The 26,262-nt window shown below is 46.9% G+C and overlaps 2 protein-coding genes across 2 annotated transcripts in view; one reads left to right on the forward strand and one right to left on the reverse strand.

Annotated features, from left to right (window-relative positions):
- Window positions 1–14,802, reverse strand: part of BTBD18 (BTB domain containing 18) — a 48,182-nt gene extending 33,380 nt beyond the window's left edge. Inside the window, exon 1 of the mRNA XM_044295707.1 lies at window positions 14,749–14,802. The gene's annotated coding sequence lies outside the window, so the exon portion shown is untranslated. The remainder of the gene's footprint in view (window positions 1–14,748) is intronic.
- Window positions 14,803–14,965: 163 nt separating this feature from the next.
- VPS50 (VPS50 subunit of EARP/GARPII complex) overlaps window positions 14,966–26,262 on the forward strand; it is a 174,515-nt gene continuing 163,218 nt past the window's right edge. The window contains exons 1-2 of the mRNA XM_044293698.1: window positions 14,966–15,121; window positions 21,531–21,599. Of these exons, the coding sequence (XP_044149633.1) occupies window positions 15,089–15,121; window positions 21,531–21,599 (102 nt within the window). The 5' untranslated portion in view covers window positions 14,966–15,088. The remainder of the gene's footprint in view (window positions 15,122–21,530; window positions 21,600–26,262) is intronic.

A 26,262-nucleotide genomic window follows, 5' to 3' on the forward strand; every position in this document is an offset into this window, starting at 1 on the left:
GAGCGGACGGCGGCGTAACGTCACTCACTCACGTGACACGCCTGCTCCGCCTCCTTCATTCATGAGGTGGGCGGAGCAGGTGCGTCACGTGAGTGAGTGACGTTGCGCCGCCGTCCGCTCTGCCTGGCTGTTACAGGAGCGTCATTGTAAAAAGGTAAAATAAAGATGCAGTGATTAGTCCGACTTATAAGCATCGGGGCCGGGGCTGTTATGGGGAGGGGGGAGGATCTGTCTATGGCACTGCTATGGGGAGGGGGGGCTGTGTATAGCACTGCTATGGGGAGGGGGGAGGATCTGTCTATGGCACTGCTATGGGGAGGGGGGTCTGTGCACTGTTATGAGGAAAGGGATCTGTGCACTGTTATGCCCATAACAGTGCACATATCCCCCTCTCCATAACAGCGCCACCCACAGATCCCCCTCTCCATAACTACGCCACCCACAGATCCCCCTCTCCATAACTGCGCCACCCACAGATCCCCTCTCCATAACTACGCCACCCACAGATCCCCCTCTCCATAACTACGCCACCCACAGATCCCCCTCTCCATAACTGCGCCACCCACAGATCTCCCTCTCCATAACTACGCCACCCACAGATCCCCCTCTCCATAACTACGCCACCCACAGATCCCCCTCTCCATAACTGCGCCACCCACAGATCCCCCTCTCCATAACTGCGCCACCCACAGATCCCCCTCTCCATAACTACGCCGTCCACAGATCCCCCTCTCCATAACTACGCCGTCCACAGATCCCCCTCTCCATAACTACGCCGTCCACAGATCCCCTCTCCATAACTGCGCCGTCCACAGATCCCCCATAATAGTGTCGTCCACAGATCCCCCATAATAGTGTCGTCCACAGATCCCCCATAATAGTGTCGTCCACAGATCCCCCATAATAGTGTCGTCCACAGATCCCCCATAATAGTGTCGTCCACAGATCCCCCATAATAGTGTCGTCCACAGATCCCCCATAATAGTGTCGTCCACAATTTGTTTTAATATGGCCTTTGAACATAATTTTTCAAGTAAGATCATATAAACCTCTCTGTTTTGTAATTTTGTCGTTTTTCCCGATTAATCGATTAATCGTAGAAATTAATCGGCAACTAATCGATTATTCAAATAATCGTTAGTTGCAGCCCTACTTTGTATATATGAAAAAAAAAATATAAAAAATACCGGCAATGATTTATTCATCCACATCGATTGATGTGAATGGAGCAATCGGGTTTGCCAGGGCATACGAGCTAAGTGGGTATGGATGTTGGGCGGAGCTCCTATGTCCTGGCAGACACCTTTCCCCTCCTTTTTTTTTTGGCAGAGAATTTTTCATCCACATTGATCGATGTGAATGAAGAAATCTGTGCCGTTCATTTTTTTTCTTTCAGCCCAGAGGCTGAACGGAAGAAAAAAAATCTCATTACCTGTATGCTCAATATAAGGAGAATAGCAGAAACTCCTAATGCTGGCCATACATGTAATGATTGCGGAGACCCTCAAATGCCAGGGCAGTACAAACACCCCACAAATGACCCCATTTTGGAAAGAAGACACCCCAAGGTATTCGCTGAGGGGCATATTGAGTCCATGAAAGATTGAAATTTTTGTCCCAAGTTAGCGGAAAGGGAGACTTTGTGAGAAAAAAAAATAAAAAATCAATTTCCGCTAACTTGTGCCCAAAAAAAAAAAAATTCTATGAACTCGCCATGCCCCTCATTGAATACCTTGGGGTGTCTTCTTTCCAAAATGGGGTCACATGTGGGGTATTTATACTGCCCTGGCATTTTAGGGGCCCTAAAGCGTGCAAAGAAGTCTGGGATCCAAATGTCTAAAAATGCCCTCCTAAAAGGAATGTGGGCCCCTTTGCGCATCTAGGCTGCAAAAAAGTGTCACACATGTGGTATCGCCGTACTCAGGAGAAGTTGGGGAATGTGTTTTGGGGTGTCATTTTACATATACCCATGCTGGGTGAGATAAATATCTTGGTCAAATGCCAACTTTGTATAAAAAAAATGGGAAAAGTTGTCTTTTGCCAAGATATTTCTCTCACCCAGCATGGGTATATGTAAAAAGACACCCCAAAACACATTGCCCTACATCATCTGAGCACGGCGATACCAGATGTGTGACACTTTTTTGCAGCCTAGATGGGCAAAGGGGCACACATTCCCAAAGAGCACCTTTCGGATTTTACAGGCCATTTTTTACAGATTTTGATTTCAAACTACTTCGCATGCATTTGGGCCCCTAAAATGCCAGGGCAGTATAACTACCCCACAAGTGACCCCATTTTGGAAAGAAGACACCCCAAGGTATTCTGTGAGGGGCATGGCGAGTTCCTAGAATTTTTAATTTTTTGTCACAAGTTAGCGGAAAATGATGATTTTTTTTTTTTATCTTACAAAGTCTCATATTACACTAACTTGTGACAAAAAATAAAAACTTCCATGAACTCACTATGCCCATCATTAAATACCTTGGGAGGTCTTATTTCCAAAATGGGGTCACTTGTGGGGTAGTTATACTGCCCTGACATTTTAGGGGCCCAAATGCGTGCAAAGTAGTTTGAAATCAAAATCTGTAAAAAATGGCCTGTGAAATCCAAAACCTTCTTCCTACTAACATACCCTCCGCACCCCCCACCCTGGACACTAACCTGCTCCTCCTGACGCTGTGTAACCAGCATCCCCACTGAAGATGATATTAGGTTGTCCATACATGTATGTTCCCCGATCCCCCGTACACCCCACGTTCTACTATGCAGAGAGCACATATTATTGCAGTCAGTAGATCGAAACAAGCGTCTACCCCACAACTATTGTGAATGGATGCTTATCTCCAGCAAAACAAAAGACGGGACTGGGTTAAAATCCAATAATAATGTTTTCCCTGACAGAAGATGGGGGCTGTCGGGCTGCTGGCGGACACGTCTCCTGTGATGGCGGATAATATAATTGACTTCTGTGACTGACGTTTCTGAAAACATGCGGGTAATGAAACGATTACGTCCTGGCCCTCGCCATCTACGCACGGTCTCAATAAATACGCTCGGAGCCTGAGAACAACACAGTGAATAATGAATGAGGGCTGACACATGCCGCGGCCATATTATCACTAACGTGTGGGCGGCCATATTGGTTCCAGGGGGAGTAAATTACTTCTCGGAGTTTCAAGGAATTACTTTCCTCTTAAACGTGTGTCATTATTAAAGGAGACCTGTCCCCATTACAAACATTAGTGGTTATGAAACTACAACTCCCAGCAGGCAGTGACAGATAGCAGTAATACTAATGGTTACTACTTTCTATCTCCCATATTGGCTTATGAAAATGATCTCTGCCCAGAAAAGTTTTGCGCCACCCGTGAAAGTTAGGCCGACCATATCACTGCCAATCCCCTCATACACATGCATGCTCGGCCGAGCATGCATGTGCTCTCAGCAGGAAGCAGGGGAGGAACCATAGTGCAAATATATATATATATATATATAGCAAAGAAAATCCGCAGCACTCCTTGCTGTGGTTACATACGATGGAACAGAAGGAGATGGCGTCTGAACTTGTGTGGAGGCACGCCACTGCTCCGCGTCTCTCCCTCCTCAGTGCGCATGTGTCAATGTGGCAACTTGTGCGACGTTTCGGCTCACAAGAACCTTCTTCCAGCATAGAAACAGTGAAAATGAAAGCATATAAAGGTATATCTCAAGTGACTGACCAATCACAGCGCAATTACAATCATGATTAAATTGAATACATCTGATACAATTAAACAAAGTGACATGTGCTAAGAGATCCATAGTACAGAAACAATGTCCCTGTTCATTGATCACATTAATATATAATATCAATAGTTTCCAAATACATGTGTATAACATACTTGATGAAGTGATAAAGTGTTACAGATGGAGATCAAAGGAATCGCACCTCTAGATGGAATGGCGCCTGCATACACCATCATGCCGCATTGAGCGTTCCCTTCTGTTTACTGCGCATGTCCAGATTCGCGTCATCATGTCTGTCATAGCACTTACGTAGGACGCATGCGTTCACCATAGTCATATTGAAACCGCCATTTTGTTAAAGGGCAACCATGCCCTGCAGTTCCATATACGTAACTTATAAATGTCAAAATGTGCAAAGAATTTTTCTCTAATACATATCGAGCCGCAGTAGGTACATCCTACATAATCCAGCTCTGCCGAGATGGATCCAACCCACTAGGTCGCATGTGACAGAGGGGGACACTGCAATGTACCCCGCCGTCACCGCCAACCTCATTGCCGGCAGTTAAGCAGCCATAAAGGGGATTCTCCCTCAAAGGGAAACATAGCACATAATCACTAGAATTTCATATCTGGAGATACGCAGCGGGAAGACACCGATGTTATTGCTCAGCACCATCATCATCCAGAGGGGCCAGTTCAAGGATCACCATCCAGAGATCTGGGATCTGAAGTTGAACCAGATTTCCCTTGCGTTGGCGGTTTGTCTCTATTGGTTTTGTATAAGTGCCTTGAAATGGTGATAATACAAATTTGTAACCTACATGAAATTGATTAATTTTTTTTTTTTTTTTTATTCTTTTATTTTCTAAAAGGTAATGTATAACAATCTTCTATTTCAGTATCATACAGCAGTAGAGTGAGAATACATTAATAATTTCGAAAAAGCCTATACTACGTTTCCATTTTATTCATTTACAAACCCCTCCTATCCCTCCCTCCACACCCCCCTTTTTCTTTCCGCGGGGCTGCCACGTCTGCATCTTTATCATTATTATTGTTTCCAGTTGCCAGTTACACCCCCTTCTCCCCCACAAAGCCACCAATTCCACATCGACTGACACTATTTCCAGTTACCCCAGATCCGCTGCCAGACTGCCTTTTTCCTTGCTGTCTGGGCTAACGTATGTTCATACTGCCTAACTCTGTTCATCCACTCCAGCCACTCCTGGAAACTGGGGTATTTCATGGTGCCCCAGTGTTTCACAATTATTATTTTAGCTAGTGCGATACCTCGGAGCCACAGTATCTGCTCTGTTTTATTTTCATTTGTCTCTGGGAGTATACCCAGGATAGCATAATCTATGCATGCCTGGTATTTCATAGAGGAGTAATCCTGCAGTTTCTGGAATATTTTTGTCCAATAGTCATTTATCCCTGGGCATTCCCACATCAGATGTTTATAATCTCCTCTATCTTTATTACATTTATAGCAGTTCTGATTCCTATCTTTATAGATGGTGTGTAGAAATGCTGGTGTGTAATAGAGGCGGTGTATGATTTTCAAAAGTATCCATGCATGCGCGGGTGAAACGGTCGATCTTTTAATGTTTCTATACACAGTGTTCCAAATAATAGGTTCCCCTTTATGTAGGTCTCTTTCACATTTAACCTCACCCTTAAATGTGATCATTTTGGTGTGTTCATGTTTTAACTTAGCATATACAGGTCCTTCTCAAATAATTAGCATATTGTGATAAAGTTCATTATTTTCTGTAATGTACTGATAAACATTAGACTTTCATATATTTTAGATTCATTACACACCAACTGAAGTAGTTCAAGCCTTTTATTGTTTTAATATTGATGATTTTGGCATACAGCTCATGAAAACCCAAATTTCCTATCTCAAAAAATTAGCATATTTCATCCGACCAATAAAAGAAAAGTGTTTTTAATACAAAAAAAGTCAACCTTCAAATAATGATGTTCAGTTCTGCACTCAATACTTGGTCGGGAATCCTTTTGCAGAAATGACTGCTTCAATGCGGCGTGGCATGGAGGCAATCAGCCTGTGGCACTGCTGAGGTGTTATGGAGGCCCAGGAGGCTTCAATGCGGCGTGGCATGGAGGCAATCAGCCTGTGGCACTGCTGAGGTGTTATGGAGGCCCAGGATGCTTCGATAGCGGCCTTAAGCTCATCCAGAGTGTTGGGTCTTGCGTCTCTCAACTTTCTCTTCCCAATATCCCACAGATTCTCTATGGGGTTCAGGTCAGGAGAGTTGGCAGGCCAATAGAGCACAGTAATACCATGGTCAGTAAACCATTTACCAGTGGTTTTGGCACTGTGAGCAGGTGCCAGGTCGTGCTGAAAAATGAAATCTTCATCTCCATAAAGCTTTTCAGCAGATGGAAGCATGAAGTGCTCCAAAATCTCCTGATAGCTAGCTGCATTGACCCTGCCCTTGATAAAACACAGTGGACTCAACACCAGCAGCTGACATGGCACCCCAGACCATCACTGTCTGTGGGTACTTGACACTGGACTTCAGGACATTTTGGCATTTCCCTCTCCCCAGTCTTCCTCCAGACTCAGGCACCTTGATTTCCGAATGACATGCAAAATTTGCTTTCATCCGAAAAAAGTACTTTGGACCACTGAGCAACAGTCCAGTGCTGCTTCTCTGTAGCCCAGGTCAGGCGCTTCTGCCGCTGTTTCTGGTACAAAAGTGGCTTGACCTGGGGTATGCGGCACCTGTAGCCCATTTCCTGCACACGCCTGTGGATGTTTCTACTCCAGACTCAGTCCACTGCTTCCGCAGGTCTCCCAAGGTCTGGAATCGGTCCTTCTCCACAATCTTCCTCAGGGTCCGGTCACCTCTTCTCGTTGTGCAGCGTTTTCTGCCACACTTTTTCCTTCCCACAGACTTCCCACTGAGGTGCCTTGATACAGCACTCTGGGAACAGCCTATTCGTTCAGAAATGTCTTTCTGTGTCTTACCCTCTTGCTTGAGGGTGTCAATGATGGCCTTCTGGACAGCAGTCAGGTCGGCAGTCTTACCCATGATTGCGGTTTTGAGTAATGAACCAGGCTGGGAGTTTTTAAAAGCCTCAGGAATCTTTTGCAGGTGTTTAGAGTTAATTAGTTGATTCAGATGATTAGGTTAATAGCTCGTTTAGAGAACCTTTTCATGATATGCTAATTTTTTGAGATAGGAATTTGGGGTTTTCATGAGCTGTATGCCAAAATCATCAATATTAAAACAATAAAAGGCTTGAACTACTTCAGTTGGTGTGTAATGAATCTAAAATATATGAAAGTCTAATGTTTATCAGTACATTACAGAAAATAATGAACTTTATCACAATATGCTAATTTTTTGAGAAGGACCTGTATATGTGATATAGAGGTATTAAATGTCATGTTTTGACAGAGATCTAAGAAAGTATTCCTTACTATCTTCAAATAATTCTTATTCTCCGTGTGTTGTATAGCGTGACGTAATTGTTCATAACGGAAATTATCAATAAATCCTAATGTAGTGTCTGGTAATATTTCATTTAAGGGCTTAATCAGTCCTTGATGAAAAACTTGTGCAATTAAATATATCCCTTTTTTTCCCCAATATTCAGCGTGACCTAATTGCATAACTTGTGGTAGATGTGCATTCCCCCACAATGGGGTGTACTGAACTGCTTCAGATACGCCCGCCATATCTCTGATTTGTTGCCAGATATACCCGAGCATTCTACAAAACGGGTTTATTATTGTTTTCTTCTTAAGAATAAAGGTTTCAAGAATATGAAAAAGATCCGACCATGGTCTACAATGCTCCCCAAAAAGAAGACAGATGCATTTATTCCTCCGATTCCTCACACACCATCTCAATTGGGCGGCTAGATAATATTCTTTTAGAAAAGGGATGGACATTCCACCCTCTTCTTTATACAGATACTGAATCTTAATTCTGACTCGTTTGCGGCCCCATATCAATTCGTTAAAGAGAACCTCTAACTTATTGAAAAACTTATCTTCTATCGTGATTGGACAGGCGTTAAAAACATATAGTAACATTGGCAATAATGTCATTTTAATGAGCGCTATTCGGTTGATTTGTGACAGAGGGAGCTTTAGCCACGTTCTAATTTTTTCCCTAACTTTGTCTATTATTGGGAGTATATTCAATTTCGTATAATGTTCCAATTTAGTCCCTATCTGGATACCCAAATACAGTAGAGAGTCTGCTGGGGTCAATATGCTGAAATTGATTCATTAATCTGTAATTAATCTGTTAATTCTCCTTTGCCTTTTAGAATAATTTTGAATTTTAAAAGACTGGATGGTGATCCTTGAACTGGCCCCTCTGGATGATGATGGTGCTGAGCAATAACATCGGTGTCTTCCCGCTGCGTATCTCCAGATATGAAATTCTAGTGATTATGTGCTATGTTTCCCTTTGAGGGAGAATCCCCTTTATGGCTGCTTAACTGCCGGCAATGAGGTTGGCGGTGACGGCGGGGTACATTGCCGTGTCCCCCTCTGACACATGCGACCTAGTGGGTTGGATCCATCTCGGCAGAGCTGGATTATGTAGGATGTACCTACTGCGGCTCGATATGTTTTAGAGAAAAATTCTTTGCACATTTTGACATTTATAAGTTACGTATATGGAACTGCAGGGCATGGTTGCCCTTTAACAAAATGGCGGTTTCAATATGACTATGGTGAGCGCATGCGTCATACGTAAGTGCTATGACAGACATGATGACGCGAATCTGGACATGCGCAGTAAACAGAAGGGAACGCTCAATGCGGCATGATGGTGTATGCAGGCGCCATTCCATCTAGAGGTGCGATTCCTTTGATCTCCGTCTGTAACACTTTATCACTTCGTCAAGTATGTTATACACATGTATTTGGAAACTATTGATATTATATATTAATGTGATGAATGGACAGAGACATTGTTTCTGTACTATGGATCTCTTAGCACATGTCACTTTGTTTAATTGTATCAGATGTATTCAATTTAATCATGATTGTAACTGCACTGTGATTGGTCAGTCACTTGAGATATACCTTTATATGCTTTCATTTTCACTGTTTCTATGCTGGAAGAAGGTTCTTGTGAGCCGAAACGTCGCACAAGTTGCCACAATATGGGTGAATAAAAGTTCACTATTTTTCACTTTTAATTGGAGTGCAGTCCATTTTCTTCAAGCTCCATTATTGGGGTGTTGCCGCGGCCCCTGTGGACACTGCACCCGCTGCCTGGTTGGTGCTCCCACTGGACTATTTCTACTATATATATATATATATATATATATATATATATAGATAGGTATATATTCAAAAGATGAGGCAGCACTCCAAAGGCAAAGTAAAAAACGATGGACCCTTTATTAACCCCTCTGCAACGTTTCAACTGCTCAATGCAGTCTTTATCAAGCAATATATATATATATTTCTAGGGCCATTCTGTGCCGATTCATACAGGTCCATAGGGTTCTGTCTTCCTGGTACAGAGCTCCAAATCTCCTGCTTTCCACAGCCATACAGTGAAATAACATTCTGCCCACTAGGGGGAGCTCACTGCACATGGATCACTACTGCTCCAATTGAAGTCAGCGACAAATCCATCTACTGTTACCTCCAACTCCTAAAAACGTGGCCTATAAAATGGATCCGCACAGAACTTTGGACGTATTCCTTCTCCCTCCTTTGCTTTTCTTAAAGTGAATGTTCATTGGGAGAATTTCAGCCAAAATATTAGCGCTATACAAATCCTAAATAATATCACCAGGTAATGCTGAACACGGTCCATACGGCGTCTCAGGAGGATAGACCAACATGACAGCGCCCTCCGTACACCGCTCTAGAGCTTTTTAATTAGCAGCAGATTTACAGGACCACAAAGAGTCAGGTGAAATAATACTGCCATGTAGTGCATAATATGCAATAGTGTCACGCTGCGCCCAAATAATACCACACAGTGCCAAATAACACCCTAACACAGTATATAAATAATACAGCCAAGCAGTGCACGCAAAATAGTCACACTGCGCCCATATAATACCACACAGGGCTAAATGACAGCCTAACACCATACAGTGTCAAACAAGTGTATAAATAATACTGCCATGTAGTGCACACATAGGAAATCATACTATACAGTGCTAGATAACAGACCAATACAATGTCTAAATGATACCGCCATACAGCGTGTACCTAGCAGTACCATACTGTGTGCAAATAACATAGAGTGCCTAAATAGGTTTCACTAATACCGCCATACGAGGTACATAGCAACAAGGAGAATTACTGATATAACACGCTTACAGTTTTAAGACAATGACAACATATACCGGGGTCAGTAACCTCCCAGTGGGCTTCATTCACTTCTATGGGAGTCCTGAGAACAGTCAAACAAGTGTGCATGCTGGGAGTTGTAGTTTCACAACAGCTAGGGTGCTGGAGGTTGCTGACGCCAGCCATATGCTCACTAAATCACTGCACCTAGAAGGTCCAAATAATACTACCGTAAGGTACCTAAATACAACCACAGTACAGCGCCAAATACACCGCTATACAATCCCAACACAGAAAGGCATACACTTAGGCTCCTTTCACACGAGCAAGTTTTCCGCGTGACGTGAACGCACAGCACCCGCACTGAATCCTGACCCATTTATTTCAAATAGTCTCTGTACATGAGCGTTTTTTTTCACACGCATCAGTTCTGCGTTGCGTGAAAAACACAGCATGGTCTATATTCTGCGTTTTTCACGCAGCCCTGGCCCCATAGAAGTGAACGGGGCTTCAGTGAAAAACGCATTGCGTCCTGAAGCAAGTGCGGGTGCGATGCGTTTTTCACTGATGGTTGCTAAGAGATGTGGTTTGTAAACATTCCGTTTTTTATCACGCGCATGAAAAACGCATCAAAACGCGTTGCACCCACGTGGAAAAAAACTGAACAACTAAACGCAATCGCAGACAAAACTGACTGCAATTGCTTGCAAAGTGGTGCGAGTTTCACTGAACGCATCCGGACCTAATCCGTAACGCTCGTGTGAAAGAGGCCTTAAAGGGGTTGTCCTAGAACAACGCATCCACACGATAGCTGTTAAAGGGAACCTGTGGGGTTGCTAGATGGCCGCTAGCACATCCGCAATACCCAGTCCCCATAGCTCTGTGTGCTTTTATTGTGTAAAAAAATAAAAATATTTGATACATATGCAAATTAACCTGAGATGAGTCCTGTCCCTGAGAGGAGTCCTGTCCCTGAGAGGAGTCCTGTCCCTGAGAGGAGTCCTGTCCCTGAGATGTGTCCTGTAGTCCTGTCCCTGAGATGAGTCCTGTCCCTGAGAGGAGTCCTGTCCCTGAGAGGAGTCCTGTCCCTGAGAGGAGTCCTGTCCCTGAGATGTGTCCTGTAGTCCTGTCCCTGAGAGGAGTCCTGTCCCTGAGATGAGTCCTGTCCCTGAGATGAGTCCTGTCCCTGAGATGAGTCCTGTCCCTGAGATGTGTCCTGTCCCTGAGATGTGTCCTGTAGTCCTGTCCCTGAGATGAGTCCTGTCCCTGAGATGTGTCCTGTAGTCCTGTCCCTGAGAGGAGTCCTGTCCCTGAGATGTGTCCTGTAGTCCTGTCCCTGAGATGAGTCCTGTCCCTGAGATGAGTCCTGTCCCTGAGATGTGTCCTGTAGTCCTGTCCCTGAGATGAGTCCTGTCCCTGAGATGAGTCCTGTCCCTGAGATGAGTCCTGTCCCTGAGATGTGTCCTGTAGTCCTGTCCCTGAGATGAGTCCTGTCCCTGAGATGAGTCCTGTCCCTGAGATGTGTCCTGTAGTCCTGTCCCTGAGATGAGTCCTGTCCCTGAGATGAGTCCTGTCCCTGAGATGTGTCCTGTAGTCCTGTCCCTGAGATGAGTCCTGTCCCTGAGAGGAGTCCTGTCCCTGAGAGGAGTCCTGTATGTGAGATGAGTCAGGGACAGGACTCATCTCAGGTTAATTTGCATATGGATCACATAGTTTTTATACACAATAAAAGCACACAGAGCTATGGGGACTGGGTATTGCAGATGTGCTAGCGGTGATCTAGCAACCCATGTCCTCAGCTCTATACCCAAAATCCAGGTGACAGGTTCCCTTTAAACGAGTTTTCCAGGATTTTTATATGAATGGCTTATCCTCAGGATAGGTCATTAACCCTATTATCCGTTTTTTTCATTTTTATTTTGCACTCCCCACCTTCCTAGAGCCATAACTTTTTTATTATTCCGTTCACATAGCCGTATGAAGGCTTGTTTTTGTGCAGGACAAGTTGTACTTTCCAATGCCACCATATAACATTGCATATGATGTAGTGGGAAACATTAAAAAAATTCCAAATGGGGTGAAATAAAAAAAAAAAAAAAGTCTGCCACAGTTTTTTTTTATTTACGACGTTCGATCATTTTTTGCGGGGCGATCTGTACTTTTCATTGATACCTTTCTGGAGCGTGTACGACTTTTTGATCACTTGTTATTTAATTTTTTGTGGGAAATGAAGCGACCTAAAATGGCGAATTGGATATTTTGATGGTTTTTTGGCATATGGAGAAAATATTTTTATATACGGTAATGGGTGTTTTCGCACATGGCGATACCCATAATGTGTATTTTTTTATTTTTTTAAGTCTTTTAGGCTACTTTCACACTTGCGTTCGGGACTCCGCTTGTGAGTTCCGTTTAAAGGCTCTCACAAGCGGCCCCGAACGTATTCGTCCAGCCCTAATGCATTCTGAGTGGATGCGGATCTGCTCAGAATGCATCAGTCTGGCAGCGTTTGGGCTCCGCTCCGCTCAGCAGGCGGACACCTGAACGCTGCTTGCAGCGTTCGGGTGTCCGCCTGGCCGTGAGGAGGCAAACGGATCCGTCCAGACTTGCAATGGATGTCAATGGGGACGGATCCGTTTGAATTTGACACTATGGCTCAATTTTCAAACGGATCCGTCCCCCATTGACTTTCAATGTAAAGTCTGGACGGATCCGTTTGCATTACCATGAAAAAAAAAAAAATTGTAATTTTTTTTTTTAACACTTTTTTAATGCTTCCCATAGGGAACTATAACAGGCAATTATTAGATACGGAGCACGCGCTTCCTGGTTTTTCGCACACTCGGATGCCGTGCTCAGGATTGACCCTGGCATCAGAAGTGTTGAACGTCTGCACCGGTCGCGGACATAAGCTGCGGGCGTCTGCTGTATGAAACAGCAGGCACCCCGCAGCTAGGGGGCCATCTTTAAAGACTCAGCAAGCGCCGTACCGCACGGCGCAGGTTGGAAAGGGGTTAATATGAGATTGGAGGGGGTCCAACTTCCGGCACCCCCGCCAATCAGCAGTTTGAGGAAGCCGCAGCGCTCACTGGAGCTTGGGTGCGCACCGTTGCCTTTTCACAGCTCACCAAGCACAGCGCCGTACATTGTATAGTGGCCGCGCTTGGTATTGCAGGATGGGACTGAGCTGCCCCCCAGGTCATGTGACTGATGACCGTGACCTCACATGGCCTAAGCAGTCATGGAGCCCCGCGGCCTCTTCGTATAGTGGATCGATGAGGGTGCTAAATGTCGGACCCCCGCTAATCTCATACTGATGACCTATCCTGAGGATAGTCCATCTACAGGGGCGGATTGGCCACAGACCTTACACGGAAATTTCCCGGTGGGCCGATGCCTAGGGGACCACCTGGGCCTGCCTGTAGAAGCCGGGCCTCTTCCTAGGCCAGTGACGGCACGTTCATCAGTCACATGGCTTAGGAGTAGAGATGAGCGAACTTCTGTTTTAAGTTCGGCGTCTAAAGTTCGGGGGCGGGTTAGCGGAGAATCCCGATCTGGAACCGGATATGGATTCCGACTTCCGTTGTGGTCCGTGGTAGCGGAATCAATAATGGCCGATTATTGATTCCGCTACCACGGACCACAACGGAAGTCGGAATCCATATCCGGTTCCAGATCGGGATTCTCCGCTAACCCGCCCCCGAACTTTAGACGCCGAACTTAAAACAGAAGTTCGCTCATCTCTACTTAGGAGCAGCTCAGCCTCATAGAAATGAATGGGGCTGAGTGCGATACCAAGCGCAGCCACTATACAATGGATGGCGCTGAGTTTGGTAACTTGCCAGAAGGCCGCTCCACTCACCGAGGCCCCGCGCCATCTTCAAACAGCTGGTGCTTGGAGTCAGAACCTCACCGCCCAGATGACCTACTTTGAGGATAGACCATCAATGTAAAAAAATATTTAAAAAACGCCTTTAAGGGGCTGACGGCTGCGGTTCCCACTGCTGAGACCCAGCAGACCATGAGCATGGGGGTCCTGTGCCTCCTCATAGATAGGGGAGACCCCCACCAGTCCTATAGAATATGACTGGAGCAGCAGACCTCCGCCGCCCGCGGTGGACATGAGAGGGGGGGCAGACACTTACCACCTATTCTGTGTCCAATTATACGGACGTTTCTTCGGTCGTGACTACGACTACCTCAAACCTCCATGATCCTGCTGATCGCAGCAAACACATCACGTGACCACTACATGTGAACATACCTCAGGCTGGGTCACACTGGGGGTTTTTTTTTTTTTTGCATTTAAATTTTTTTACAAATTAAAAGCACTTGAAAAAAAATTGCACGTGCTTCAGCCACACGGTGAATCGCGTAGGAAAGTTGTATTTAACCCCTAAAAAACTGTCTAAAAAATTACCGCATGTTGTATTCCCCCCCCCATGTTTCAAAACCGCACGGTGTGAACCTGACCACCTTAATGCATCATAAAAGTACATTTAGGGGCATTTTTTTTTTTTTTGAATTGACCTTTCCCATAGTGCTCTAGTTATACAGGACTACTGGTGTGTACATTCAGAAATACACCTCTGGTGGAACATTCCTTTAAATTAACACCTACCTAGTTACAGTACATGTGATTTAGGTTCTCTTACACTGACGGTAGGTACACAAGTGCACATATATACAGTACGTAGTCCCCTACCTACCTGTGACTACAGGCTAAAACATAATCCTCCCTAATCCTTCCCGCGCTATGATAAATGTGGAGGACGTTTGTCCATCTACACGACCCGTCTTACGTCACGCAACAGCCACGGCGCGAGGATTGCTGGGTAACGTAGTTCTGGCGGCCACTCTGTATTCCGTTTACTGCAAGCTTCCGGACTACGATTCCCACAATGCAATGTCGCAGCTGTCAAACCGACCGGGCAGCTGTCACATGACCAAGGCTAGACGGCTGCTGAGAGGGCCCAATTTTAGACGGAAAATAGGGGGCGAGACAGATTTGTGTGACCGGGGGAGAGGGGGCAGCGCCCGGCCTGAGACATGCAGAAGATCAAGAGCCTCATGACCCGTCAGGTGAGGCTCCGGTTTGTTTCCTGGAGGCTTCAGTCTGGAGAGGCCTGTAAATGTCAGCAGACATGGGGGAATCTCATTTCTGCTGCTGCCTCCATGTGATAATGACACTGCTCCTGGCTGTAATGGAAATCATGCACCGAGCCTGTGCTGTGGTTATATGAGCAAGAGGAGATGCAGTGTAAAGCATGGAGGAGCACCCTAATGACATAGTCACACCCCTTGGTTGGGGACTCCCTGTGACCACATTATGGGGAGACATCTCCCTTAGTTTGTTCATCATCATCTCCTTCATATAAAGCTGCAGCCCCATGTCATGAGTATATGTGTGCCTGGGCCTGTGCACAGTGTCCGGATAACACTGCCATACAGCGCCAAGATACAGGACCACAACTGTCCGGGTATTGCCACCCTGCAGTGGTAACTGACACTAATTGGCTGTCACTGCTCCGATGCCTCCGCCCCGCGCCGGTCACTGCTCCGATGCCTCCGCCCCGCGCCGGTCACTGCTCCGATGCCTCCGCCCCGCGCCGGTCACTGCTCCGATGCCTCCGCCCCGCGCCGGTCACTGCTCCGATGCCCCCGCCCCGCGCCGGTCACTGCTCCGATGCCTCCGCCCCGCGCCGGTCACTGCTCCGATGCCCCCGCCCCGCGCCGGTCACTGCTCCGATGCCCCCGCCCCGCGCCGGTCACTGCTCCGATGCCCCCGCCCCGCGCCGGTCACTGCTCCGATGCCCCCGCCCCGCGCCGGTCACTGCTCTGATGCCCATACAGTACAGGATTCAATTTAAACTGCTCGTTCTCACCCACAAAGCTCTCCACAGTGCTGCACTCCTATCTATCTGATGGCCATTTGTTCTGTTAAATCCCCCTATCACTCACTGCGCACGCGCGGTGTCTGATCGTCTGAAGCCAGCTGAGAGGTAAGGCGCAAGCGCATTAGGTGGCCCCTTCTCCCCAACTCTGGTGTGAAATTTCCCTACCCCGCCGTTGTGCTCCTGCGCGGCACACCTCCTTCCAAAGCTAGGAACGGCATGTCCTGTGCGGCCGCGTCACAACGGGAAGTGACGAGGCTCGGGAAATATCACGGAACACTGGACCATTGCACAAAACAAACACTTCTTCCTTTTGTCTCACTCCCATCTCCTCATAGATTGTAAGCTCTTGTGAACAGGGCCTTCATTCCTCTGGTTTTCATTGTTGACCTGTCTGTTGCTGTTATTTCTGCCCCTGTTTGTACATGAAACACCCTGATTGTAAAGCGCTGCGGAATATATATAAATAGAGATTATTATCACCTCTGATTAGGGCTGAAACCATTACTCGATTCAAAAAAATCCTCAATGCAAATTTTTTTGCATCAAGGATTCGTTTTGTGTCATGTGACCATGGAGCGGGAGTGAAGCGCTTGCTATTACTCACACTCCGTGGTCACCCGCCGGCCCGCACCGCGCTGCACTTTCCTCCTGACACATCGTCAGGACATAGCGCTCGTAAGCGCGCACCATGACCTAACGCTGTGTGACGTCAGGACGACAGTGCATGGAGAAGAAGATGAAGGAGCTGTGCAGCGGCGCCCCTACAGGAGAGGTACGTATTTTATTTCACTGGCGCTACGTGGCTAGGAGGAGGAGCTGGTGGCACTGGGGAAGGGGGGGGGGGCAAGCTGATGGCACTGGGGGAGGGGCAACTGATGGCACTAGAGGGGCAGCTGATGGCACTGGGTGGAAACTGATGGCACTAGAGGGGCAGCTGATAGCACTGGGTGGAAACTGATGGCACTAGAGGGGCAGCTGATGGCACTGGGTGGAAACTGGCACTAGAGGGGCAGCTGATGTCATGGGGAGGGCTGATGAGTTTTTATAAAGAAAAACGTTCTTTTAATTAGTTAGTGGGTCCTTGATTAATCGTTGGATTAATCGATAAAATACTCGATTACAAAAATAGTCGATAGCTGCTGCCCTAGTCTGGAGCATAGGTCGTCAATATTTAAACGGATTTTCTGCCACCCAGCAAGACTCATCACCCCACCTTAATGAATACAGAAGAACGTTTCCAATATACTTACTTGAGGCCAGAAACCCGGTCACGTGAGACTCCAGCGTTACGCCCTTCAGTCTGACAACCGTCCGGTCCGGCTATGGATAGGCAGCCCAGGACAAGGCAGGTGCCGTGGACCGGGCCAGAACTGTTTGTTTCCCTGGCGCATGTACAGATGAGGTGGAATCAGGAGTTCGTGCTAGTTCTGTCCCTGTCCTCAGCACCTCCTCCGTCCTGGGCTGCAGAAGGGACCTCCCCGTCCATAGACCCGTATTCAGATGGAAGGATGTGATTTTGGCAAATGTAGGATTTCAAAAGAGCAGTGCATGACCAGGTTCCAGAGTGGCCAATCCAAGTATATTGGGAACTTTCTTCCACATGCAAGTTCTTATTAAAGGGGTTATCCAACCCCTATAATGCCCCCCAAAATTCCTAGGCAACTCATATAGGTTATATTTACCCCGCTCCCTGACACCCGCATCGCTCCTGATGCCTGCACGGCTGCCGCTGCATCTTCCCGTTCCCTTGGATCAAAAGAGCCAATAGCAGGCCGCGACAGGAACGAGCCTCCCTAGCTCAGGGCTTGCTATTGGCTGCCACCACTGTTGCCGGATGTTTTGATTCGCTAGACGAGGAGATGCAGCGGCGGCCGTGCAGGCATCAGAGCGGGGTAAGTATAATCTATATGAGGTGCCCAGGAATTTTGGGGCGGCATTATAGAGGTTGGATAACCCCTTTAATTAAGGTGGGTTGATGGGTCCTGGAAAACCCACTTAAAGGGGTATTCCAACTGCATCGGCACATTGTCGGGTATATAAAGCAAATGCTTTATATAAATATAAAAAAAAAAAATCGGGTCAAAAGAAAAATTATGCAAACTATATTGACCCGTGAGATGGACATAAACATCTCAAAGAGTTCAATCAAGAACCTGATTATTTTGTGCAATCAGTAAAACAGGGCACAAGCGTCTATGCAAAAATATAAATGGTTTATTATACAATAGGTTAAAATACAAACAAAAATGAATCAACCTAAATTTCAATAATATACAATGATATGCAGTACCCAGAATTCACCACTATATGATACCAACAAAACACTACTCAACCAACACAAGAATATTATGCAATACAGCTTTAAATCTGTGAGAGATATACAATCAATGGATTATGCGGAAAACTCAATCAAGAAGATGACAGATACGCCCAAAAATGATGACCAATCTTTCAGATAATGGTAGTATTGCATCAAAACGTATAAATTATTGGCTTGATATCAAACTAGGGAATATAAAGATTCCCAACAAAGAGTTCCTCCAATATTGTCCCCGTTATTCAGTTATATGCATCGTAACTGAAATCAGAGAAAATACCGATGTAGCAACTAACGTTACACGTCCGCAAGTGAGCGGGTATCTGGCTAAGTATCAAGCCAATTAATTTAGATCAATACTACATAAAAACAAAATATACATTACCCAAGGGTCAAGTGATGTGCAGAGTCTTGGGGCAGCCAGCTCTCAAGAGTTTTTCCCGATAATCCAAATGATTCTCCAGAGATCTATAATCCAAATGTTTGTTTCTCTTTTTTTTCTTTTCTCCCTTTTTTTTTTTTTTTTCTTTTTTTTTCTGGTAACTGGTTTCTTAACCCAAAACTTATCAGATGAACACGCCCTCCGAGTCTGGAACTTTCCAATCATTGTTGGAGGGGTGTGTGCATGGATAAGGAGCATGGCGGCATAATACTACCCAGAATGCAATTTCGCTACTGATGTAGTATTAACCGCTTATATCTAGATGGCACTGTCGTATAAGCAATAAGCATCATACCATTAAGGGTTAACTCATACATGCCTAATATTTTCACTACTTCACACCTTTGACATCTGGGGCCTTGTCTCAGGGCTGAGGGACAAACTTTGATACATGAATATATACTTTGAGGAACATCTAGACCATTCTCACACTGTGGAATTCATGTTCAGATAGGAAAAACAATGAAGCCTCAGAATCTGCAGGTGCGGTGTATCTTCTAACTTTCTAAATGTATAATATATTGTTACAATAACACTAGCTTTTGAACAGTACAGTAATCTTCTCATGGACTTACTTTGGCCTACATGAAACTTCATACAAAACAGTGAATATAAATCAACATTGCTCTTAAAGGCAATGACTACCCATTATAACTAAAATAAGTAGATATAGCTGTTTACACTTATGAAAAAGCACAACAACATTTGGGGTGGGGAGATGATGTATGTATGCCCACTAACTGACTATTGCCAGATGTATGGAACAGTGAGCATGCTCCACCACCTCCCCCCCATACTCTCAGCTGTCGTGGGCATGGTGGTGACCAGGGACTTTTGATCGGTGGTGGTCCCAGTGATGTCAGCTATCCTCAGGCATGCTCAACCTGCGGCCCTCCAGCTGTTGCAAAACCACAACTCTCAGCATGCCTGAACAGCCTACAGCTATCAGCCTACAGCAGGGCATTGTGGGAGTTGTAGTTTTACAACAGCTGGAGGGCCACAGTTTGGGCATGCCTGGCATAGATAAATATTAGCGGCTGTCACTCCTTTAAAGCATTGACCTAAATATTCTGAATCGGTAACATCTGATCGCCTCTCATTACTCGCCTGGGGATCTGTGATTATTAGGTTTTCCACGCTGTTAGCATTAGGACCTGGCGCTGCGCCCATCTCCTGGTCCAGATGGTCATCCTTCTACTGGAGACTTTGAGCCCTTTCCAGTTTAGTTCCCTTCCAGGAGGTTGCGCACATTATGCAGATACGGCACCTGCAGGCGAGGACTTGGCATTCACGGAAACACTCAATAATGGCGTTTGAAAATTAATATCTCTATATTTGTACAGCCGCTCGGCCAGGCTTGATTAGCGCGCTGCAGATGGCCGGCTGGTTTGGTTTGTCTGGGTGATGCCAACCCTGTCAATAGTCTGACGTTGTGTTCCAGTCGTCCGTATTAGGGAAATCGTAGTTGAAGTGAGGAAAATATGCAATGTGTAGCGGGCCCTAGAGCAAGAAATCCAGGCACGTCACCATGTGCCATTACCAGTGTCACTCCTACAGGGGCCCTGGGAAAGAAGGTGACGTGAACTCGGCTGTCTTCCATGTGGGCTCCTCTGGGTCTAGGCTCGTCTGGGCCCACATGGTACGTTGCTCTCGTCTAGGCCCACGTGGTACTGTGCGCTCGTCTAGGCCGCGTGGTACTTTGCGCTCCTCTAGGTCCGCTGGCCCCTGTGCTCGTCTAGGCCCGTGTGGTACTTTGCGCTCGTCTAGGAACGTGTAGTACTTTGCGCTCGTCTAGGCCCGCGTGGTACTTTGCGCTCGTCTAGGCCCGCGTGGTACTTTGCGCTCGTCTAGGCCCGCGTGGTACTTTGCGCTCGTCTAGGCCCGCGTGGTACTTTGCGCTCGTCTAGGCCCGCGTGGTACTTTGCGCTCGTCTAGGCCCGCGTGGTACTTTGCGCTCGCCTGGGCCCGCGTGGTACTTTGCGCTCGCCTGGGCCCGCGTGGTACTTTGCGCTCGCCTGGGCCCGCGTGGTACTTTGCGCTCGCCTGGGCCCGCGTGGTACTTTGCGCTCGCCTGGGCCCGCGTGGTACTTTGCGCTCGCCTGGGCCCGCGTGGTACTTTGCGCTCGCCTGGGCCCGCGTGGTACTTTGCGCTCGCCTGGGCCCGCGTGGTACTTTGCGCTCGCCTGGGCCCGCGTGGTACTTTGCGCTCGCCTGGGCCCGCGTGGTACTTTGCGCTCGCCTGGGCCCGCGTGGTACTTTGCGCTCGCCTAGGCCCGCGTGGTACTTTGCGCTCGCCTAGGCCCGCGTGGTACTTTGCCCTCGTCTAGGCCGGCATGGTCTTTGCGCTCGTCTAGGCCCGCATGGTCTTTGCGCTCGTCTAGGCCCGCATGGTCTTTGCGCTCGTCTAGGCCCGCATGGTCTTTGCGCTCGTCTAGGCCCGCGTGGTCTTTGCGCTCGTCTAGGCCCGCGTGGTCTTTGCGCTCGTCTAGGCCCGCGTGGTCTTTGCGCTCGTCTAGGCCCGCATGGTACTTTGCCCTCGTCTAGACTCGCTGACCCCTGCGCTCGTCTAGGCCCGCATGGTCTTTGCGCTCGTCTAGGCCCGCGTGGTCTTTGCGCTCGTCTAGGCCCGCGTGGTCTTTGCACTACACTTTGTGTGCTATTTTACAGAGTCTCGGTGATGTCACTTCTCAAATTTCTGTACTGATTGTAAAGAATGAAGATGTGCTGTAAATAATAATGTTATAATAGTATAACGTCTGTATGGGGGTCAGTCACCTGACATGATGTCTGCACATTATATCCCTCTGATACTTATTATTGGTTTTACTGTTTTAGGGCCTGAAGAGTCCACAGGAAAGCGTCCACGATCTTAGTCCTGTGGAAAACCTCCAGATTCCAGCAAAGGTGAGAGATTTCTCCTGCGCACGTCATCCTGTAAATCCACTTTAATACTGTCTCATGCACATGACCGTATGGCTTTTTCAGTCTTTTGCGGGCCGTTTGTTCCGTTTTTTGTTTCCGTTGTGTTTCCGTTTCTGTTCCGTTTTTCTGTTCGGCATATATAGTATACAGTAATTCCATAGAAAAAATTGGGCTGGGCATAAAATTTTCAATTGATGGTTTCGCAAAAACGGAACGGATACGGAAGACATACGGATGCATTTCCGTTGTGTGTTCTGTTTTTTTTTTCCGGACCCATTGACTTGAATGGAACCACAGAACGTGATTTGCGGCCAATAATAGGACATGTTCTATCTTTTCACGGTACGGAAATACGTAAACAGAATGCACACGGAAACACTTCAGTTTTTTTTTTGTTGAACCTTTGAAATTAATGATTCAGTATATGTACCGCAGTATACTGAACGCAAAATACTGTCGTGTGCATGAGCCCTAAGGGTCTATTCACACGTCCGTAAGTGTTTCGCGAATCCGCAAAATACGGACACTGGCAATGTGCATTCCGCAAAAGAATAGGACATGTTCTATTTTTTTGCGGAAACGGAAGCACAGATGCGGAAGTGCGGTTCCGCAAATGCGGATGCGGACCGCACATTCTGGCCCCATTGAAAATAAATGGGTTCGCACCCGTTCCGCAAAATAGCGGAACGGATGCGGACACATTTTGCGGACGTGTGAATGGACCCTTATTGTGAGGCGTGTACATTAAAGAAGAGCCGTCACCGCTCCTGACATGTCTGCTTTAGTAGCGGCTTGTGTTCCCCACACGTTTTCTTAAAAGTCTGCATTGTACTGTTCCTCGTTTATTCCTATCGGAATTAAATCAGTATATTGACAAATGGATGTTATTATCTCACCTGGCCAATATGGCGGATCTTCTCCAGCCAGCGCTGACAGTCAGACATGGAGAGCGCTAACACCAGATTGTCAATGTAGTTCGTACATTTACAGAAGGAATAACAGAGGACCGTTACAATGAAAGAGCTCTAAGAAAAAGAGGCTCCGGATCTTCTCGGACTGGCAAGTATTTCCTTAAACGGGAGAGAGGACATGTCCGGGTTGACTGAATAATATTGCACCGCGGCCGCCATTTTAAAGAGGCTTTCTGGGCCTTGGAGCCAACAACCCCGATTGCCCAGACCTGTGTCCCTGAACATAAAAAATCCCACTCACATGCCCGTGGTGCCATTGCTGCTCCATTCCTGCCTGCGGGACCAAGAAGGGGCTGGGTCCTGTGACCACCGAGACCTGTGATTGGCTGCAGCGGTCATGGGACCTATTCACTTTTGAGTCCTGCAGAAACAGAGCAGCGACAGGACCACGGGCATGTGAGCCACATTTTTTATATTCAGTGTCATAGGTCCAGATGTTAGGGGTTGTCGACTCCAAGTCTGAGCAACCCCTTTAAGTGACAACCGTCTGATCTGCAATGACGGGCACAGCCAATGGCCAAGACCTTTTTTCTTAACACCCTCCCCCCCTTGTGTAAAATAATCACTGTATACTGAAACAGTTTGCAACTTTCTAGTATCAATTCCTCACCATTTTCAAGAAGTCTGTTTGCTGCCATTGAATGAAAACCTTTTTGCTTACTGCTTCTCCTAAAACAGACTCGGACTCCACAGCTGACCCTGTCCTCTGGTTGTAGAATATCCGCGTTCTCCCTCATCCCTGTCCACACGTGTGGGGTTCGTTACATGTACATCTAACGTTACGGACGCACATAGCAGATTTTTTTAACAGCAAATTGTGCCGTAATTTGCTGCATTGCAAAAAGTAAAGTTTGTGGTGCCGTATAATTTAGCATGCAGGGGGTCTGAGCTACCACATGTACAAGACCGGTACGCATTTTGCGGTCTGCAGAACACCGTGTGACATTCGTGTTGCCTCCGTCCGCATTTTGCGGCCAAGTATAGGACATGCTCTTTTTGCGGAACAGACGCGGGGGATCTATGTGCTTTCAGCATCCGTATGTCCATGCCAGTAACGATAGATCATGCCCTTTTCTTGCCCGCAAAATGTTGACCAAGGACCCATTGAAGTCAACGGGTCTGCAAAAAAAAAAAATATTAATAATAATACAGTCGTCAAGCGGACATCACTCGTATTTTGCGGATCTGTGGTTTGCAGATCTCAAAATACTTAAAGCCTGTGAATGAGATTTCTGAAACTATCATCCACTTTCCGGGTACTGGGAACCAGCGGTGAATCTACAACGCTCACTCCACGTAGGAGCATACCCTAAGGCTATGTTCGCGTGGCATATTATTACACTGGAAAAATCTGCTGTGGTCCACGGCAGAAACTCATGGCCGACCCTTTGCTTTCTGCCTTGATTTAGCATTTTGAATGCGGTCGATCCAGCGCCTGCAGACTTTGGGGCTAATCTGCGGTACCGTATGTACGGCGACACAAACTCCCGTTCACTAGATTGACAGGTGGATCCCGATGTTTTTCTTTGGCTTGGAATCCATACGCAAAAAAAAAAACAACGCCATGTGAGTGAGCCCTTAAAGAATAGATTACTTACCTGACAGATCCCGCGACACTGCTCCGATTTTCCTGGCTGCAGCGGTGACGTTGAATTGACAACACATGACTGCTGCAGCCAATCTCTGACCTCACCGGTGCAGTTTCCTGTTATCAACATGATATCACCGCTGCAGCAGGGAGAATCGGAGCAGCGTCGCTGGATCTGTCAGTCATCCTCTATTCTTTGTAATCCCCTTAGTTCTCCGGTTTCCACGACTCCTTGAAAGGGGTTGTCTCATTTGAGACATCGGTGGCTTATCGCCAGGATACACCCCCGAAGTGAACGGCGAGCAGCAGCGCATGTGACCCCCACCCTCCATTCATTTGTACGGGACTGTCGAAATGAGGTGAGCGCTGCCTTGGCCATCTCCAGCAATCCCATAGAAGTGAATGGAGCGGTGGCCGCGCTTGCACAGCGTTCTCTCCATTCACTTCTGTGAAACTTCTGAAAATAGCAGAGCTCCCAAGTTTTTGGAACTCCAGTAGAAATGAATGGAGAGAATGCTGTGCATGCGCGGTAGGCTCTTTTTTTATTTTTTTATTTCAGGGGCCCGTACTGATGATACGTGTGGGACCCGCACCTATATAACATTGGTTACGTATCCTAGCAATAGGCCACCAATGTCTCAGATGAGACGACACTTTTTAAAGGGGTTGTCTCACTTCAACAAATAAGTGAGTTATTACAAGCCACTTACTAATGTATTGTGATTCCCCATATTGCTCCCTTTGCTGGCTGGATTCATTTTTACATCACATTATACACTGCTCATTTCCATAGTTATGACCACCCTGCAATCCAGCAGCGGTGGTCGTGCTTGCACACTATAGTAAAAAGCATCGGCCTCTCTGGCGGCCGGGACCGTGGGAGTGCACACAGGCCAGTGCTTTTTCCTATAGTGTGCAAGCACGGCCACCGCAGCTGGATTGCAGGGTGGTCGTAACCATGGAAACGAGCAGTGTATAATGTGATGGAGAAATGAATCCAGCCAGCAAAGGAAGCAATATGGACAATCACAATACATTAGTAAGTGGCTTGTATTAACTTTCTCTACATGATAAATGCCACTTGCTGAAGCGAGACGACCCCTTTAAGGCACGAAAAAGAGATATAGCTGGTCATACACATTATGTGTATGTCGGCCGAACCTGCCAATCTTGGTGGGACAGCAGTTGTCCAGGGGGCACTTAGATTTCAGCATGTCGAGGGGGGGGTTAAGCCTCTGTCATAGTCTGGCAGCATCTTACTGCCCTCTCCTCTTCATTCAGAACACCTGCATGCTCGGCCAGTCTCGGCATCCATGTGTATGGGGCAGTCGGGAGAGGTAGCAGTTAGCAGAATGTACATTTTTACGGTAAGCCCAAGTGGCAGAGAGCCGAGCGCCGCGCGACTTCTGTAAGGGTTAAGCTTTCCTCTTCTGTTCCCTCCTTGCAGCTCAGAATTTCGTTGTTTTTTTTCCTTTTCCCCATCAGCCTCACGCAGGCTCCGGGGGCTCATGCCGCATAATGTAGCAGGATTGTCGGAAACATAAGTCTTGGAGACTAAATTGCGTTCTGGTCTTAGCTGGCAGCGATAATTAGTATTTGTCACCCGGATGCCATCGTTAGATATGCAGCGGCGCTCGGCAGCTTTGCGCTTCCATGCCTGCAGTAAATAAAGGGATTGCGGCGACGTTAATTAATTTGACAAGAGCGGTCGTGCTTTTATTATTATTATGATATTTTTTTTCTCCCCCTTAATGGGAATGTGATTACTGTGAGCCGGCGAAGGAGGCCGGTATCAGGGCGGCGCAGATAGGAACCGCATGAAACTCCGCTCTCTGGGATGTTCACTGCTTTCTATGATAACGTGTAAAAAGTTAATACTTGTACAGTTTCTATAAAGCGACAGCAAATATCCCCCCCCTATACGCTGTTCTGGTTCGTCAGTAGGAATCCCCGGAGCACCGCCGCCTCTTCACACACCAGGAGGTGGACCCTCACCCATCAGATATTGTGTACGTCATCTATTGTACTCCTGGAAAAGCCCCTTGAAAATACGTCTGTGATGAGACTGCGGCCCTTTTGATCCAGG

The sequence above is a fragment of the Bufo gargarizans genome, chromosome 5 (genome assembly GCF_014858855.1).
Source record: "Bufo gargarizans isolate SCDJY-AF-19 chromosome 5, ASM1485885v1, whole genome shotgun sequence".
NCBI lineage: Eukaryota > Metazoa > Chordata > Amphibia > Anura > Bufonidae > Bufo > Bufo gargarizans.